This window comes from Rhinichthys klamathensis, unplaced genomic scaffold (assembly GCF_029890125.1).
Source record: "Rhinichthys klamathensis goyatoka isolate OS25496 unplaced genomic scaffold, OSU_Roscu_1.1 h1tg000626l_1, whole genome shotgun sequence".
NCBI lineage: Eukaryota > Metazoa > Chordata > Actinopteri > Cypriniformes > Leuciscidae > Rhinichthys > Rhinichthys klamathensis.
This window is the reverse complement of record NW_026607074.1, coordinates 562391-582317: the sequence shown is the minus strand read 5'-3', so window position 1 is coordinate 582317 and position 19927 is coordinate 562391. Positions and strand designations below refer to the sequence as shown.

The 19927-nt window shown below is 39.0% G+C and overlaps 1 protein-coding gene across 1 annotated transcript; it reads right to left on the bottom strand.

The window, feature by feature from the left end:
• Positions 1-1519: 1519 nt before the first annotated feature.
• On the bottom strand, positions 1520-19149 carry arf2a (ADP-ribosylation factor 2a). The gene is made up of 5 exons (XM_056241016.1): positions 19003-19149; positions 5624-5781; positions 4416-4526; positions 4207-4331; positions 1520-3671 (listed from the first exon to the last, which is right to left on the bottom strand). The coding sequence occupies exons 2-5, from the start codon at positions 5769-5771 to the stop codon at positions 3510-3512; spliced, it is 546 nt and encodes a 181-aa protein (XP_056096991.1). The 5' UTR covers positions 5772-5781; positions 19003-19149; the 3' UTR covers positions 1520-3509.
• Positions 19150-19927: the final 778 nt, after the last annotated feature.

Below are 19927 nucleotides of genomic sequence, written 5' to 3'. Positions count from 1 at the left end.
TATGGTAGAGTGGGGGGAAGGACTGTAATTTTTTTCTGTCCTCCATTAAATCCAACCTGTACCTCATCGTGGTGTGGGGGTGAAGACCAAGCTATTGCTCATTGAGGCTATATCACCAGTGAAGCCTGGGGTTACAGGCCTAACTGCAGAGCAGCAGCTGCGGCTGGTGTATGGAAGGCGGATGAACTCTGTGGTGAGTCGACAGGTTCCTCTAGAGCACTTAACAGACTGCTGAATTGAATTTCTCAAGACTCTACTGCTCGATTACATCATTCATTTCAGATTGAGATTTTGTTTGCTCTTATAACTGAAATAGAAACACACATCAATCTTGGTGTCTGGAGTGTTGTGGTGAATTTGTAAGGTAAAAAAAAGATTGTCAAAGCCTTGAACTATCTTGCCTGAAAAGAAAGTGCAATATTAGGGGCAAACCAAATATAGTTCATAAAACAACCTCCATGAAACAATGTGGTGACAGCATGTATTCATTTGAACTGGAGGAACTGGAAAGCTTGTCATTGTCAACCTGAATGGAACCAAATACAGGTAAATCCTTTTTGAAGAGCTTGTTTCAGCCAGAGATCTGCAGGATAAAGCCCGGAAGGGTTCAGAAGCAGTTATATTTTGTGAATAACCTTAAATTCGGGTGTTGGCTGGTTAATTAATCTATCAGCACCAGTTGTTCGTGAAATGGTTGGACTGCTGGGTGTGTAAGGAATATAAGAGTATGTAACTATTATCTTAACCATACGATGTGATGAACATCAGGCTGTTTCCACAGCATTAGATCCTTCCATCAAAGCTTAAGGTTATATGTATATATTATACGGATGTTATATGTTCATCCGGCTTTTTCCTTTGAATTAAGTACTTTTCTCTTAGAATATATGGAGGGCTACTATCATGCTGCACTGTTCCATTTGCTGGGAGCAAAAAAAATTATTTCTCACTGCCACATAATATTCTCCCTCCACACTTATCACAGTTAAATGGCCTTCATTTAGCGTGAGTATTATTACTATTCAAGTAATAATTTTTTTTTTTGCTTGCATCCATGGTGTGGGCTGCCCTATTCTGCTGCAACTGTGGCCCGGTCCTAGAGAAGCAGATGGATGTTAGGTCTATGTGCAACTGAAATATTATTCTCCTATTGACATTGTTTCTCTTCATTCAGTTCTTGACTGCCAGTTATAGTGGAATGCAACAAATGGCAGTTTTACACCTCATTTTATAATCCCTTTAATTCATACGTCTTCCAAACTGCAGGTCCTATGTAAGGTCTCTGGAACGCTGGAGCTTATCCCAGCGTCTCGGGCCATAGATTATAATCACTAAATGACTATATATAGGTGTCAAATCAACTTGAATCCTGCTATATCTTGTCCTGTCAGCATCAGCTCCACAGCACCCCCTTATGATTAACTAGAGCAAGACGGACACATCAGTGCTCCAACAACAGCAACCATGCAAATATCTGAATATTGACAAAAGTTTTAAAATAAAGGCACAACAAAAACAATTGTAATAGAGATCTCTTTATTATAGTGCATTTATCAGATGTTACAAGATGGGTTTTAAAAAAAAAGAAGCTAAAAACAAAAACCATTTCAGTAAAAGAAAAAAACATCTGCACACATTCCTTCCTCCTATTATTTTACAGATTTTTTTGAAATTAAAGCTTCACATCTGAACATAGGATAGCTAAATGAAATCCGAAAGCTAAATACATTTTCATACTCAAGTCCATACACTTTAATTACTTGTCATAGATGATGCTTATTCAAATAAATCTATCTACTACAGTAGATCTGTATCATAACTAAAAGGCCAAGAAAAACATTATTAGAGTTATGAAACATGAATTTTGGTGACAGACAAAGGGGAAAGAAAAAAATGCATTCATGTTGCCATCAAGTTTCACACAAGGTGAAACATCAGCTATTCCCTTGTGAGAGGTCAGCACAGGGGTCGGACCACTGGGATCTTTACAGCCGAATGCTCAATGCTGTATTCAGCACTGCAGTTGCCTTTGGAATATGAAGGGAAGCAAAGCGTTTGTCAGTTTTGGATTATTAGGCTGTGAGTACACGTTCTCAAAGCGAACATCTCTCTGCTGGTGCTTGTTTCTATCAGTGACATGTTTCAAAATGGACCGGTGCATCAGGTAGAGCAGCCATCAACAGATGAAGAGAAATGAAGGAAAAAAGAAATGGGAAATATGGAAGAGGGAGGACTATAGCAGGCTGGAGGAGGAGTTTGCATTTTGGCCTGCAGCTGTTCTGCATTTCTCTCATACAAACAGAACCAGAGACACAACCACTGGATCTTGTTGGCGACTCTGGATCAGCTGCAGATTTGCCTGGATGTTAATCAATATATCAGGGATCTCATTTTCAGATTACAATAAGGAAACCGAATGCACCCCAAAAAGCCCTTAGTGGCCTCACCAGAACACTCATGCGATTCTGACTGTACACATGATGCAGGACACCTTGAAAGAGACCGTAATAACAACAAAAAGAATCATCACAACAATAAAAATAAAGAAAAAGAGCTAAAAGAAGAATCACTGGAGTGGGAGCAGCTCGCAAAAGGCCTTGCTGCACCAGCAGAAGGCGCTCACTCCCTCCATACTCCCAGAAACACTCATCACTTCTGCAGTCGACTCTTACATGCCAATCAAAACACGTGTAGGACTGTAGGTTAGTGTCTGGGATCTGACTGGATGATCATACTACAGCAAGATCCAAGAAAGCAGACAAACAGGGTCACATGATTTCTTCCCCACAGGCAAAAGTTTAAGACGTTTTACAAGCTGACTTTGTGTAAACAAAAGATTTCACAGGCTTGTGCTTGAATGCGCTTGACTGAGGACAGCAGTAGGGAAAGCGAGCTGGTGTTCACATGGAGAGTGTCATGTGACGTACCTGAAAGCATTAGCATGATTTTCAAATAACGCGAAGAAGAATGGATGAAAAACAAATGTCACTTTATTGTCGGATTTTTTTCCTTCTTTTTTCCCAACCTGATGCAGGTTACAATGAGTTTTATCAAATGTGGGGTCAAAGGATGGCAACTCACACCTTGTAACATTTTAGTCATGCGTGATTGCTTTAAACATTGGGAAAGGGAAAAATCAGGCCTATAGTCTGGTTTCAGTGTATTAGGTAACAGAAATTTTTAACATCCTGGGTCATTCTTTGCGTGCAGAAAACCACGGGGAGAGGAGGGAGAAAAGAGAGAAAGAGAGAACCGTGCTGTACGCCGAGTGTCTATTTTGAAAGGCACAGCAAGGCTACTCCCACCCTCAGTTCACTCACACACACACACACACACTTGCATGTGTATTTTAGACAGCACTGGGCTAAGTCTCTGATGTATACAAGACTGGACAAGAGAAAGATATGAATAAACTGGGCAACTGGGCGAGACTGAAACCAGTGCTGTCACCCTTTACACACACTCATACACACACAGCGCTGACAGAAGAGAGGAGAGGGTGGAATGGATCATTTAGCGTTTTTGAGCTGGTTGGAGAGCCAGTCGAGCCCTTCATACAGGCCATCCCCGCTTGTGGCGCAGGTGGCCTGAATGTACCAGTTACGATGACGCAGGGAATGAAGGCCCAGCTTATCTGTGATCTCGGCTGCGTTCATCGCATTGGGCAGGTCCTGTAGGAAACAGACGGTAAGAACAATGCAGTCAGTTACTGAGCTAAGTAAAAACAGTTTTTTTCATTTTTAATTATATTGATTCATAAAAAAGTCAAGATCGAAAATGTGTTTGTACAATGCTGACCGTGACTTGTGCGGCTTAATACTTACTTTTGTTTTTTCTTTAATAAAAAAAAACCTTCACAACAACAGCATTTATTTAAAAGTAAAATCTTTGTAACAATGTATTCATTGTCGCTTGATAAATTTAAAGCATCCTTGCTGAATAAAAAGACTTTAGAAAAGTAATGTATGCTAGCAAAATCGATATAAGTGAAATATACCCCACTTAGTCTGAAACAATTAAAATCAGAACTGGATGAATAGCTTGTGAATCAGAATCAAATCAGGAAAACAGTATCGATACCCAGACCAATCAAAGACACAGTCATACAAAATGTCAGCCATAGCTGAAGACTGAAAACAAACCCAATAAATACTGGGGCTGCTGATGCTCTTTGGGTTTAGCAAATTATGTTCCGCTCTCTCTTACCTGTTTGTTGGCAAAGACGAGCAGCACGGCATCCCTCAACTCGTCCTCCGCCAGCATCCTCGTCAACTCCTCTCTTGCCTCGTTCACTCGCTCCCTATCGTTACTGTCCACAACAAATATCAGGCCTGTGAAAGAGACAGTGGGAGAGTGAGTATGTGCTTAAGAGTTGCTTGATACCTGGTACTCTGTGTGTATGCATAGACACTGACCTTGTGTGTTCTGGAAATAGTGCCTCCAAAGCGGCCGGATCTTATCCTGACCGCCTACATCCCACACTGTAAAGCTGATGTTCTTATACTCTACTGTCTCAACATTAAAACCTGCACAAAGAGAAGGGAGGCAAGTTAAATAAACATTGGCACAAAGAAACAGGGGCAGAAGGAATGAGGGTGAAAAGGCATGAACTGGTCCTGTCTCACATTGGGGCCCTGCTCTAATAACACTATAGCCAGAGGGTAAAAACTTTTTGCCAGAGAGCAGAGAAAGAGGAATAAGACTGGACACACAATGATGGAATAAGAGGGGAGGGGAGACGGCTTAAAGTAGAATAAAGAGTTTTTTTCCTAAATGCAGGAAAACTTGAATTTTTTTTCTGCAAATTAAAGACTCTTAATTTCTGAAATTATTGATCTCGCATCTGGTTGGTTTGATTGATGGCTTACAACTATTCATTTATAATTTTTTCAAATGCCAATGGAAAAACGGAATACTTATAGAACCAAATCCACTGAAAAAAAAGGCCTGCATTCATGAGCCGTATACATGTTGCAAAACTAGCATTTTTCGGCCATTTCACACCACAAGCGTGAGCGGTGACTATTTTTTTTCGACGTGCATGTTAACCAATGAGTGCTTTAACACCAGGAGCAGAAGAGTCGCGTGAGCGTTTTATAGATGATTTACCCATTTAAACTGGTTTTTAATTATTCAGTTTGGGTGGAAGTATGGTGTATTATAAAAAAAAAACTAAATTAAACTAGCCAGAAAATATGATATATAAACTTTCTTTTAGTTTATGTAATACAGACAGGTATATAGGCTAGCACTACCCAAATCAAACCCGAGTGTGCGTTTGCTGTCTTGTAAACATATCGAAGTATGACTGAAACGACAAGATCAGAGCATTTTTCTTGGTTGTGTTTGTTGTTTAACATTTATATGCGAATGTTGTACACCTCCCCATCTTAAACTTTCAAGACCATTAAGTTGATAAATGACAAACTTCTAAAAACAAATTTACAGTTGAGCCGCTGCTGTACAAACGCTTCCAGTGTGAATACTCTCGCACAGCTGCAGTGATGATGTAGTTACGCTGACGCGAAGCTCAAGCTTGCCGTGTGAAACAGCCATTAGTCTGAAATGTCATCTGAAATATGACTGAGAAAGAATGAATTGTAAATGTAAAAAAGTCACAAACCGATAGTGGGGATGGTGGTGACTATTTCTCCCAGTTTCAGTTTGTACAGGATGGTGGTCTTTCCAGCAGCATCCAAGCCCACCATCAGAATTCTCATCTCTTTCTTCCCAAAGAGATTCTTAAAGAGGCCTGCAAACATGTTCCCCATGGTGGCGGATCTGCGGGGAACAATAGAGAGGGTAGATAGGGTTATAGAGCAAGCAATGGTGACAGTGGTAAAGATCAGTAGAGATGTTCCGATACCCTTTTTCCCTTCCCGATACCTGGACTCAGGGTATCGGCCGATACCGAGTACTGATCCGATACCTGGGTGTGTATCTATACAGCTGCAATTCATACTAGCACTGGATGAATTGATAGAATTATTTTATGGTGTGATTCAGACTTGTCCCTTAATAAAACATGAACAAATACAGTGAACTAGAGTATTGTTATTATCTGACATACATTTCACAGCAATATATTATTTATTTTTCTTAAGTGAAAAAGAACTTAAAATGCAGCCACACATCTAATTCTTTAAACTGAAAAAAGGTATTTTAGATTTAAAATATAACTGTATAAAAAAGTGCAACAAATAAATCAAGGAATCTAAAAAAATGATATATGAATAATATAAGAAAATAACCTCTTTATAACTTAAAGTCCAGAAACAATTTAGTTAAATACACGGCATTTCAGTTTTGACAGCGGCTGGTCATCCAGAACAATAAACTGGATAATTTTGTCAGTTATATTAATCGCTCGTTGGCTTTCTTTTGAAAACGTTTCTCTTCGTTTGAATGAAGCTTCCAGAGATTGTTGATTCTGGCGCGGCTCATCCTCCGTCTGCCATCGTGTTCTGCGGGTCGGGGTGACGCGTCTTCAAATGCTTTATTAAAGCTGCAGTCAGCAAGTCTGGCAGATTGAGTGGACTTAGGCAAAATTTTTATGTTTACAACTCTCCTGCCCCTCCCCCACTATCAACGGATACCCTCCCACCGAGTTCGTGCTCGTCAGTGCGTGTGCACCAGGTTATCTGTGAACGCGCCCGTCTCATCAGCATCCATCAACACCATGGGGTATTTGGAGGTATGCTGTCCTGGCTAATCTACCGATAGATTGCAATTGCTAACATCATTTATACTCTAAATGAGCTTACTTGATTTGTTAGTGTTTTGAAAGCGAGATACATCCGCCATCACTCTTCGTTACTGTGCGAACTTCAGGCGTGTGTATGTGATTGTAACGTGTGTGAGGGGTGGCGTGTGCCCGATCTGTGATTGACAGTCAGATCTCACACCCCCCCTGCGCTGATTGGACCCAATGATCCGGGAGCTGTGGATTTTTGCAAAACAAATAACGGTAACGCTTCCTTTTACAGTCCTGTTACCCATGTACTTACTATGTACTTATTATAGTAATTATAATTACTGGGTAATAACTAAGTACTAACCCTGAACCTATCCCTAAACCTACCCCTAACCCATGTACTTACCTTATATTAGCCAGTACTTTCTAGGTAAGTACACTGTAAGTACACGTAAGTACTGTAAAAGGAAGCGTTACCCAAATAACACGCTCCAGGTGGAGTTAGAAGCTCGGGTTTTTTTCTAAAACCACTTCATTTATGTAGTTCTGTCGGATTATAGTGTCGATTTCACTGAATATGATCAAAAAAATGTTGCCGACGGCAGCTTTAAGTCTTGAAGCTGCTAATCTTGTGCCACCCCTCGAAATTGCAGTATAGCATATGAGACATGTCGCCGTTTTACTGGCTGGTTGGTCCAGTCTTAAATACTGCCAAACAGCGGACATACTGCTAGCGCGCGCTTTCTTCTTCGCTGCTCTAAACAGTGGTTGCTTGTGTGGCAACAGCACAACTTCCTGTGTTGCCACAAGCAACCACTGTTTAGAGCAGCAAAGAAGAATTGATCTCTGATTTGCAGCGTTAAGCAAAGCTGGCGTGCATAACTAGTTATTGTTTAAGAAAAGGGTATCGGATCGGTAGGCGGATAGAAGTACTCGCCGATACCGATGCCAGAATTGTTATTGGTATCGGCGGCATTTCCGATAATAGTATTCGGAATAACTCTAAAGATCAGAGGTGGAAATAAAAAAAAATTTAAAAGTGACTTGAACCCTTCAAAGGGGTGATACTTAAGTAAAGCACTTAACCAAGTTACTCTGCAGTAAGTTTCAGATACAGGCATCTGATAATCTGTGATGGGAATAACGGCATTATAAATAAACGGCGTTACTAACAGCGCTATTTTTTTAGTAACGAGTAATCAAACGAATGACTGTTTCCCCTGTTACAACGCCGTTACCGTTACTGACAATAAAATGTGGCGTTACTATAATTGAGCTCACTGAATCGGTTTTCATCCAAGTAGGCTCTCTCTCATCCATAGGACCAGCAAAGTGTGAGGCGCCGGACTGGACAAAAGTGAAGCAAACGCCGCGAGAGCGCTCGACAGTACGCGAGAGAGGCCGAGCGTGTCAGAGCATTATATAGTTTGTTTATAATTTTTTTTACAGGTTTCAGCATTAGAATAATCTCTGTAGCCTATTGGTATCATCTGCAACGTTTTAATTAGTTTACATGGTTATAAAAATCAAATCTAAAAATAACAGGGAACGTTCTCTTTAGGTTATAAAATAAAACTCACAAATAACCTGCAGGGAACGTTTCCAGAAAACATCTTTGTTTGATAACCTCTGATGATGACGTAAAAATAAAACCCAAATATTATATTTTATTATTATTATTTATTTTTGGAACACTGTTTAGTATTATATTGAGAGCACTTCTTGTTTAACGGTTTACTTTTGTGAGGAAGAAAATACTTCAAGTAGGCTACAGTAGGTCTACTAGTTGTGAAGTTTTTGGTACATTTCTTAAGCAGCATAATTTATTTTTAGACTTATTTGTTGGCCTGTTGTGGCTGTGCAACAAATATTAAACGTTCTAAACCATCTATTGTGTTTTATTGTTCCACTATAGTAATGATAATATTTTAAATAATATATTGCATTTATAGGCGTCTCTCACATTGTCCCACAGCAACATACATTTTTTTTTATTCTATTTAGTGTCCATATTTAATTAATTTAACATATTTAATATTGAGGGCATCCAGAGTTATTTGACATATTTTAACTTATTTTTAGTAAGGCAATAGTTACTTTCCCTGGGAAATAGTTACTTTTTTAATAATGTAACTCAGTTACTATTTGTGAGAAGTAACTAGTAACTATAACTAAATTACTTTTTTAAAGTAACATGCTCAACACTGCTGATAAATAATTACAAATTATTCAAGTTATTTGAAAGAAATTAAAGACCCAAATAACACAACCCACCATTATTTAGTTACACAGGAGCTGATTAAGTGTTTAATGTGCCATGAATGCAGGTTATGCTTCAACCAGAACTGGCTCTGGGTAAACAAGTATAGTTCAAGGCTGATTCACATGTGAAGAGAAAGGAGGGAGGAGAGTCACATAGGAACAAAAGGCTCAGTAATGAGGTGAATGCAAGATTCCACCAGTGGAAAGAAGAGTACAGGAGGTAACCAGACACCTGACAAACCTGTAAGAGACACCTGCCCTCTGAATTAATCAGAATGAGAGAGAGAGAGAGAGAGAGAGAGAGAGAGAGAGAGAGAGAGAGAGAGAGAGAGAGAGAGAGAGAGAGAGAGAGAGAGAGAGAGAGAGAGAGAGAGAGAGAGAGAGAGGGGGGGGGGCTGGTCCCCATCGATTGAGTTACACTTTGATCCCAACTGTAGCGTAAGAGATAAACTACAGTTTTAGACAATGAGGCCACTACATCCCTATACAGACCAAATACAACATATTGAAGACTCAGAAACTATAAACAGCTAACCATAATAATGTCAGATTTTTGTTTTCGTTAGCTTGTCAATCTGCTTTAAAACTAGGGGTGGTTAATCTGTCTGATTTCCCGATTCGATTCGATTACGATTATTGAAGTCCCGATTCGATTACAGTCGATTTTCGATTATTAACGATTCTCGATTAGCGATTATTGATTTTCCATTTCACAACAGTAAACGAAAAAACACTACAAAGTGATTGCAGTATTAAAAAAAGTCAGCTGCTGAATTACTTAACTCTTTTATTGAGTAACAACAACTCAAAGCACTTTCTGTGTCGTGTAGTTATAACTTCAGAATTATTTGTATGTAGCTTATGTTCTGTAGAACACAGAAATGAATACATCACATTGTGTTGTGACTCATCAAGTTGAACTAAACAATAACAAATAAATGAAAGGCTTATTTCCTTTAGGAAGTAGATCAGAACCAACATACTGTAGAAATTGGACAATTTTCTTCTAGAAAGACAAGGTGTTGTTCAGGTGGAGGAAGACTGCAGGTTGCAGTCGAAACATGTCAAGGTAAATAAAAAGTTTATAATGCAAAAACATTTTTGCATTATATGCGGTTAGAACAGCTGTCAGCAGCGCGTCCTCATCCATATCAAGCGCCTCGTCCCCTGAGGCGGCGGCAGCGCGGGCGGGAGCCGGCGGCTGCGAGTCCGGGAGAGGGGGCGGAGAAGGAGAGATAGACGCTCGAGGGAGTCATTCCGGCGAGCATTTGCATCAGAAAACGACGGCAGTGCAGCCCGCAGGGTCGACATCGGAAGTGCGTCGCTGAGCTCACAAACCCCTGAGGGCAAGAGCTGCGTGTTCCTGGCCCAGGCAGAGAGCGCAGATCACATGGCGGTCTCCGTCGCTGTGCGGGGCTCTGCACGCGCCGCAGGAAGTGCAAGGTATCTTGAAAAAGACGCTCGCTGCTCTTTTAGACAGTAAGTTTTGCAAGAAAGGATCCGTCGCCGGATAGCGTAGCTCGCACGGATGGCTGAAGGTGGCGAAGACGGCCGGCTTCTTCAGGCGCTGTCTTGTCGCTTCCTCGACGGCGGCGGCGGCTTCTCTCTAGATCCAGCGATGCGGCAATAATAATAACGCAATTTTTTTTTTAAATAATAAAAAATCGATTTTTGAAAATTTAATAATCGATTCATAATCGTCCATAACATACTCGCGATTAATCAATAATCGATTTTTTTAACCACCCCTATTTAAAACCTGTAGTGTTTGAAATGTATACGAGTGAAAATCTGCTAAAGGGTAACTATACCCACGTACACACTGCTAAATTTGGTTGTCTGTTTTTAATCGGGGTTAATCGCTGCATTCCTATGTGGAGTGTATTAATCGACAGAAACATACATTAGCGGAACTCTGTCTGTTTTACATTTTGAATTTTTCAACAAACCATATTATAAATGCGTCGTCAGATTTTAGATTACCCGCGGTCTGTAAAATCTTGCGTTACCAAGTCAACGACTGCATTTGTATTACAATCCAAAGAGCTGCATTATCAGTCCCACAGTGAAAATGAAACCATATCCAGCTGGGCCAGATCGGCAAAGAATGGAACGGTTAAGCAAAGAAAACGGTTTGGCCCGATAGTGGAAAAGCTGCTATAGTTTATGTTTTAAACAAATGCAGCAAATGTATGGGAGAGACTAAAACTGATACCACAGATTCACGCTCATTGAAATGGTGAATGTATTGCATGTATTTCACTCATGATCCAATTATAATTCCATGAACATTTGTTGCAGTGTGTTCATGGAATTATAATTCCATGAACACACTGCAACATTTTGAACCATAACATATGCATCAGGATGTGTACGGTATTGTGAGGTAGTTAGTGATACCCTACCGTATACAAATATGTGTGCCAAAATAATAAAAGACTACAGTAGCCGAAATAATAAAAGCAAGTTTGTTCACAAGTAATTAAAGATCTGAAGGAATGTGCTCTGTCTGTTTACGGAGTCTAATGCTGCGTTCCAGGCAGGTTTTTGAGCACGTAAATCACGACTTCAAACCACGACTCACAACTTTGTCGCGTTCCAGGCCAGTCATGCCAAACTACCTGAGCGCAAGGAATTGTGGTAGCTAGAAGTAAACAAACCATTGTTGTTTTGTATGGTTTCGCGGGCTATGTGGCGTCAGAGCTGGTAACTGGGAGTACATCGATCTAGTACGAGTTCACGGGTGGGAAGTCACGGGTTTGACTGCCGTTCCAGTGCACTTTCACGGGTATAAGGTTGGAAAAACATGGGTTACAGGTTGCCTGGAACGCGGCATAAATGTCACAAAAGTTAGGTGCTAAGAATGGTGTGAGAACACACCCACTAAGATTGTGAGAGCAGTGTCCTTTGGGTAAAAAGAACAGAGGTGGGTCTTTAGAATGCAGTGACACCAGAGTTGAAACAAAGTCCCAAAAGAACAAAACGACATAATTCTCAAACTATTTGAAAAACACCCTTTTTGTTAAAAAAGAAAAGTGCTCCACAAGGGCCCACATCACTGGAAGACATCCCTGCAAATACAGGGAAGTGCTTCAAAAAACTAGGCCTAATTCTGTGACTTACACATATTTCCACAGGTTGACTCACTGATCAGTCAGATGGGTTGCATTATGGTCAGTGTATGTGTTTCAGATAAAGAAAGAACAGGTACGTACGGTTTGTGAAAATAATGGAGGAGAAAGGACAAAGATGTAAATTCAAATAGAAATATTTTTTTAATCTGCCATATGTCAGCCACAAATTTAGCCACATCAATTATTCAAGGAACCAAAGAAGTTGAATTATTGAATAGAAAAGGTAAAATGAGAAGCTCTTGCTATTGTTGTTGTAGTAATCATAACTCCACACTAATATCTGTCTGGTGTAAATAGAACTACAACATTACACACATACTGACCCATGGTTTCACAGACAAGGCTTAAAGTACTAGCTCACTTCAAAATGAAAATTCTGTCATTGTTTACTCGCCGTCAAGTAGGGCTGTCACTTTTGTGAAAAAATCCTGTTAGATTTTTGAGACGTAATTGTTCATTGAATCGATTGTAAAATCGATTTTCCATGTCTAAAGACGTTTCCATTTTCATCACCACATAAAGGGCAAATCCACGGACAACTAACAGGCATTAGAACGAACGTAAAGAGGGCGCTTGAGACGCAAGTCAGCAATATTTCTGATGATTTATTGGCGTGAAGTTTCGTGCACAATGACAAACAGGAGCACAACATTCAGAGATTGAATTTAACACCCTCCAACTCGCCAAATGTGGATAAAAATGAACTTTGGCGGGTACTCTGTCAAATCACGAGCCAATCTGGCGTGTTTCTATGTTTACTCACTTTCTTAGTTGGGGAAGTTCGTGTAAGCCAAATCTGCGCGGATTTAGCGCAAATACTCAACTTGTGAGTCCTCATGATATATTAAATACAGTGTATAGCGCAGAATCTGCGCATTTTTGGCTTACTTGAACACACACGTCACTGAGCAACAAATAACGGTGCGCTTGTTCACTTGCATTGAAATAATAGCGAATATTAAAAAGCATTTGGTTAACAGAAAAGACATTGTTATTTTCCGACATCCTACATGTTCTGTGCACTGTATTGATCTGTCCACCTAAAACACATTTTTGGTAAAAAAAAGAAAAAGAAAAAAAAGGCCGTTAAAATCGATTCCCTATTTTCGTTTTCGATACTTGTGTTGGTTGGTCCGATCGATTGTGCAATCGATTTTCGAACGTAAAGTGACAGCCCTAGTTGTTTCAAACCTGTTTGAATTCCTTTCTTCTGCTGAACATAAAAGATGATATTTTGAAGAATGTTGGTAACCAAACAGTTGATGTACCCCATTGACTTCCATAGTATTTTGTTCCTACTATAGAAGTCAATGGGGTACATCCACTAATCTGGTTACCGACTTTCTTCAAAATATCATCTTTTATGTTCAGCAGAAGAAAGGAATTCAAACAGGTTTGAAACAACTTGACGGCGAGTAAACAATGACAGAATTTTCATTTTGAAGTGAGCTAGTACTTTAAGCCTTGTCTGTGAAACCATGTCAGTGCAATTGTTTTGTTTCAAGATGCACAGCAGTAATGTTTTTTTTCTAAGGCATGTTTATAAAAGCTACTTGCAGGGATAGTTCAGCCAAAAATTTATATTAAAGTTATATTAAAAAATGTCCTGGCTCTTCCAAGCTTTATAATGCCAGTGAATGGCCGGTTTCTGTTTTGAAGTCTGCCGGAAGCTTTATTTTATTTTTTTATTTTAGTCCATAAAGTTTTAAAGACTTTTTTTATTTTAGTCCATAAAGTTAAGATATTTTTCTTATACGAACGCATCGCTTCGAGATATCCGATTATATCTCTACCCAAGCCCCGCCCCCAACACGCCCCGCCGGAGACAACGCTACCGACATACACCGTTAACAAGTCATGTTGAGTTTGGCTGCACTTTATCTAATGATATCCTGCGATTTAGTTAGTTTAATTTAATAATTGAAACGTTAAAGTTTTTACTTTGGTTAGTTTAAGCTTAAACAAGCATAAAACATTAGCTTTGCTGTTATGTTAGTGTTGCTAATAATTTCCACACTGTTCTTATCGCATCGGTGTTTGAAACGAATTTCGTTTCGCGAGGAGAAATGTTAAATACAACTGAACAGAACAGAACACAATTTGGTGATTGTAAGAATGGTGAATGCATGTTGATGTTATAGCAAGGTGTCTTCCCTATTTTTTTTTCATAAGGTCTGATGTTTCTCTTTCTTTTTTCTTTGGCGGTATCGCCTGATTTAATGATGATAAGTTTAATTTGCTAAATTATGAATTAAAAACTAATTGTTTCGTTCTCCATGAGCAAAAACGGTTTTTTTTTTTTTTTCCTTTTTGGTTTTTAGAGGTCCAAGGTCACCTAAAGCCACTTACGAAATACAAATTACTGCTTTATTTATTTAGAAATAGAAGTCATTAAATTATATTTGGGGATTTTTATTTTATTTTATCTAAAGCAAAGTATAACGCTCCCAATATAGCCAACTTTAACGGAGCTGCCAACATTGTAAACTCCGAACGCGTGCATGAGATATTCAAAGCAACACAATTTCTTCATCCATTTGCAATATAACGAAATTTTAATTTTAATTACAATGGTCATGTTTGTGCTTTTTGATTAGGCCTATTTATTATGTGCAACATTTAAATTAATATTCAGAAACGGGTTAAGTTATAACATTTGTTTTTCTGATGAACTTTTATTAGCCTGCAAAACTAAATAAAATAGGCCTAGGCTACTTGATTATATATATTTTTTTAATTGGATACATCTCAGCTATTCTGAATTAACAGGATAGTTTCATTTTTTCGTCTGCAGAACAAAATTGTATAAAAACGAATAGCATACGAATAAAAAAAAAATCATATAAAGATCAAGAAATCCAGAAAAAATGTTTAACAAAATTACGAAAGTAAGGATATGTTTGACAGGGAACACATCTCAAGGTCGTATACACAGACTCATGTTGCCATTGGAGCAGTCTGAGTCAGCAGCGAACAATAATAATAAAATATTAAGCTAGCCTAATTAAAGTTACAAAAGTTTAGTGAGTGTTTTACTTTTTCTTTAGTTCTTTGATCAACATTAATGGTGGCAGCGAGTATAGGCTGTCAATGCACTAATTCAATAGACATAAGCCTACTGTTTTTCTTTCTCAACCGTTTAAGACAAAACCGACTGAAAAAGGTGCGCACTGACGTCTTTCCCTGGTTGAAACAACAATTATTCTGATGTTTATTCGATACTATAAATTAACTAGGATAATTGTGAGATATAATTGTGCATGTGTCCGTGCACTAGAAGTGGCTCTTTGCGCGCTTTGAGAGTGTGCAGCACAGAAAACAGCGTGCATGCAGACGTGTCCTCTTGCGCTTAAAGAAGACCATCAAGAAGAATTGATTTTCCATTCCTAGACTGAAAGAAGAATGTCATACACCTAAGGATGGCTTGAGGGTGAGTAAATCATGGGGTAATTTAAATTTTTGGGTGAACTAACCCTTTAAATAGCCTAATTGAACCAAGACCTAATCCTGGCCTAATCTAAGCATTGACTGTGAAACCAGGCCTAAAAAACATACCTCAATCATCAGTCTAGAATGTCTTGATATAAATTCTGTTGATTCCAGCATCGGGTTTCAATGACTGTCTTAACATTTAAAAACGTCTGTTCTGTTAAAGGTTCTCTAAGCGATCCTGGGTGACGTCACTTCTTGTTGACGTTCGAACTATTGCAAACAAAACGGAGGCTGGCTAGACCCTCCCTCCTCCTCATCCGCACACTAACCCCCCAAACCCTTCTTGTCGGTCATTGGCTGGAACAGTTTGTTATGTTTCGGGGAGCGGGTCGCCGCAGTTTGTTTTTGTTGCTGTTTGATGAGACTGGGCTGTCTACAGAGATCGCGTTTCTTTACAGTGTGTTCAGGGGACAGGCAGCCAGCGGATAGTGAGGAGATGTTTGCTGTATGTGACAAAAAATGTTTTGGCCTAAAAAATGCGTGACATCGCTTAGAGCACATTTAAGTGAAAGCTTGTTCTTTTTTTTTCCACTGTTCACTTTGTCCCCCTGTGCACCAACACATTTAAAAGTCATGCATCAGATGTGATGAGTACTGCTGACTCTTTTTGTTTCCACTGGTTACAACAGTGAACTAGGCTAGTCATGCTGAAACTGAAGGCACTAGCATACCATTCATACTTCTAAAGTTTGGGGTTGGTAAGACTTGTTTGTGTTTTTAAGTGTCTTATGCTCACCAAGTCTCCATTTATTTGATAAAAGAAACTGTAAATAAGAGTAAAAACAGTAATATTATGAAAAATGATTACAATTTCAAATATTTTTTTTATATTTTTTATTGAATTTTCAGCATCATTGCTCCAGTGTCACATGATCCTTCAGAAATCTTTCAAATATGTAGATATGCACAGATTGATCGGCTGGTGACCGGAATCAGCAGATTTTCAGCAGACGCCACATGATTAACATTGCGCAACATCGTCATCACACGTGCACACGGAACGCACATGTAGGAAACCTCGCCTCGTGAATTATGGCCGTTTCACACGTCAAGCGTGAGCGGTGCGTATTTTTTTCGGCGTGCGTGTTAATCAATGAGTGCATTCACACCGGGAGCAGGAGCAGCGCGTGAGAGTCGAGCAGGAGCGTGGCGTGAGCAGCAGTGAAGCGCGGGTTTCGGCGCAGAGTCTATTTTTGCTGCACTGCTCACGCTCAATTAAAGTGAAAGCACACTTCTGATGGACAAAATAAATATGATTTCACACAAAAGTGCCCAAAATGCACAGAATTTGCATATCTGGTGTGTTTTAACAAGAACTGGAGTAGGCTATGTCAGAAAAGAAAATGAATTTTCTTTTTGAAACAAACACATTTTTTACATTGGATATTGGATGTGAAAAGAAGGAAATAGTTCTTCCATAACACTGCACTTTAGATGTGTGTGAATTTCCCACACCAGGAGTAATTTATATAGTCCTATTTTATAGCGATTACTGTTCAAAAAATGTTCTATGCAAAATGTAAAATGTTCTACTAAAGAAAAGAGAAAATAAATATTTTTGTGTGCTGTAAAGTGGTTAGAAAAAATTTAATCGGAATCGGCTAAAATCGGTATCGGCAGGTCAAACTCTGAAAAATCGGAAATCGGCCTAGAAAATTGTAATCGGTGCATCTCTACAAATATGCTAATTTACTGCTCAAGAAACATTTATTATTATCAATGTTGAAATTGAAAACAGTTGCATATTTTTGTGGAAACCATGATAAAAAATTTCCTGAATTCTTTGTTGAATAGAAAGCTCAGAAGAAATAGCCTACAAGTATAAAGTGGAAATATAAGTCTTTTGAAACATTATCAAGTAGTTTACATTCAAATTAATGCATTCTTGCTGAATAAAAGCATTAATTTCTCCAAATCTAAAAATTAGCTGACCACAAACTTTTGAACGGTAGTGTACATTGTGTTGCTCTTTTGTTATGTTGCTCTTCATTTTTCCAGCAGATTAGCAGCAAACATCATTCCTGATATTTGAATGATTAAAAATAATAATAATAATATTATATATATATATATTCTAAATAAAACATTCACATCTCTGATCAACTGAGATTAGGCTAATCGGTACTCTGATGTGATACGAGTAGGATACTTCCCCTATACGAAATTAAAATTATGATCAAACGTGCACAAAGATCAAATGGTTAAGACGATCCATTTATCAGGCAGACTAGGAAGTGAGAGCGTAACAGAGGCTAGAGAAAAATCACATGACAACATACGATCCCATCCACAGTTACAATGTTGCGACAGACACAGCCAATTATAGCGAGAAATGCTTTCTAACTAGAAATCAACACGCAAGTCATTTATGATCTGGGTGACTGTGCTTCCTTACAAAACACCTTACAACTCAAAAGCAGCACTACAACCACACTAAGAAAAACGGCAATCATCCGACAACAGATATCTAACGTTAGCTCTACCATCTGACCAGGAACTGAAGGGGGTTAAAATGAATCATCACTGACAGCGACCTAAGATTACACTTTCTTTGAATTAATCCATTCATCCATACATTACTGTGGTCACCCTGGGTGTTTGACACCTGCTAGACAAATGAAATACGTCATCATATCACCCTTTAGCGTTATTACAAACACTTGCTCTCTAATGCCAATGACGGTAACAATACTGTTCGCGCTTTTCAAAATGCAAACCACTTTAGACCTACATATAGAGCATGTTGCCACCAATTTTACAAGCATCACTTCTGGTGAACTACCCAAAACACCCGAAATAAAGCGAAAGACACAACGTCTGTCGTTTCATACATCAACATTAGAAACGCGGCCTAGCAATTATTCACAGATTACGCACAGTGACTGTAACTGACTTTGAGTCACTGTGATCTAACGTAACATTCTGTTTATTTCCTCCATCGAATTAAGAGACAAACTATATCGCCTAGATTATAACCAATGTAGACTGTTAGCGCAGAAGCCGTTCTTTACAGGGGAGCGTTCAGCTTGTGTCGCGAGCGACGCCTTGTCGTCTGCTATATGTGCTAAGGGCGAGGTAACTACATCACTCGACTGTTTACATCACTACTTATTTTACTCTGGTCAGACCTGAGTATCTATATAATTTGTGTAGAGGGAAAAATGCGTTTAGACAGAAAAATGAGCGCTGAAAATGTCTGTATATTGATTCGGATAAGTAGGCGCGAACTGGTTATGCAGCTCCACATCAGCTAAGCAAACATCCGTTGGTTAGCTTGTTAGCCTCCCTGACTGAGATGACCATTCATAACCGAATACTCGTTTTCTGTTAACTACATGTGAACGACATGTAAATTAAAAGACCTCTGTACAACTTACGTCAGAATGACAAAGCAAAATGAGTCGTTTCGGCAGTATTTACCTTTTGGTGCAGTTTCGCTACAATTTTTTTCCGGTTCTCCTCCTCACCGCTAAAAACAAAATGGCGTCTTTCTCTACTCTGAGGACGGTGGCGTCATGTTTTCCGCCCTCGCGTAAGTGCTGACCAATCACATTGTCCAAAGTGAATGTGAAACCCCACCCCTTTGCTGTCGTCGTCCAATGACTGCATGGTGGGCGTGAGTGCATAGGGACGCGTGTACAGGCCGCCTCTTCCCATGCAAAATGAAAGATGAGTCGACCTGAATATGTTTAACAAATGTATGCTTCTAATGAAAACCTCTTTTTTTCGAACCGCGCTTACCAGAGAGTTGAGTAAATATAAAGTAAAAGGATACAATGGACTGAAGGTTCTGTTGGAGGAGGACTTTATAAATATGACAGATTAGCTGTTTCGAGGATTGCATCGTCTAACATTATACAAACATGTATGAGGTTACCCTCTAGCGGCAAAGATACTACAACGTGTCAGGTGCCAATAAATATAGTATGTTTTATCTATTGTACCATGTGTAATATCTCTTGTTGCACTCAATAATGCAATGTAACAAATGCAAATACTTTTAAATTATTAAAAAAAATCCTTATTTGAAACAAAAAAAAACTGTAGGCCCAGTTAAACAGTTAGTAAACTAGTTAGGCCTACTTGCTTAACTATTCTTTACCTTATTTATTTATTAGGCATTTTGTCCTAAATTAGCTTATTATATTAGCTTATTATATCTTGTGCATTTTGTCCTAAATCATGACCTATTTGTCATGAATATGAATAACCTCAAATCAAAAAATCAATAGTCCACCAGATGGTGTAATACATTCTCATTGATCAACTGAGCTGTACTATATAATTCTGCAGATAGACAGAGTATGTTCCAGTCAGCAGAGGGTGCTGCAGATAAGACAAACCA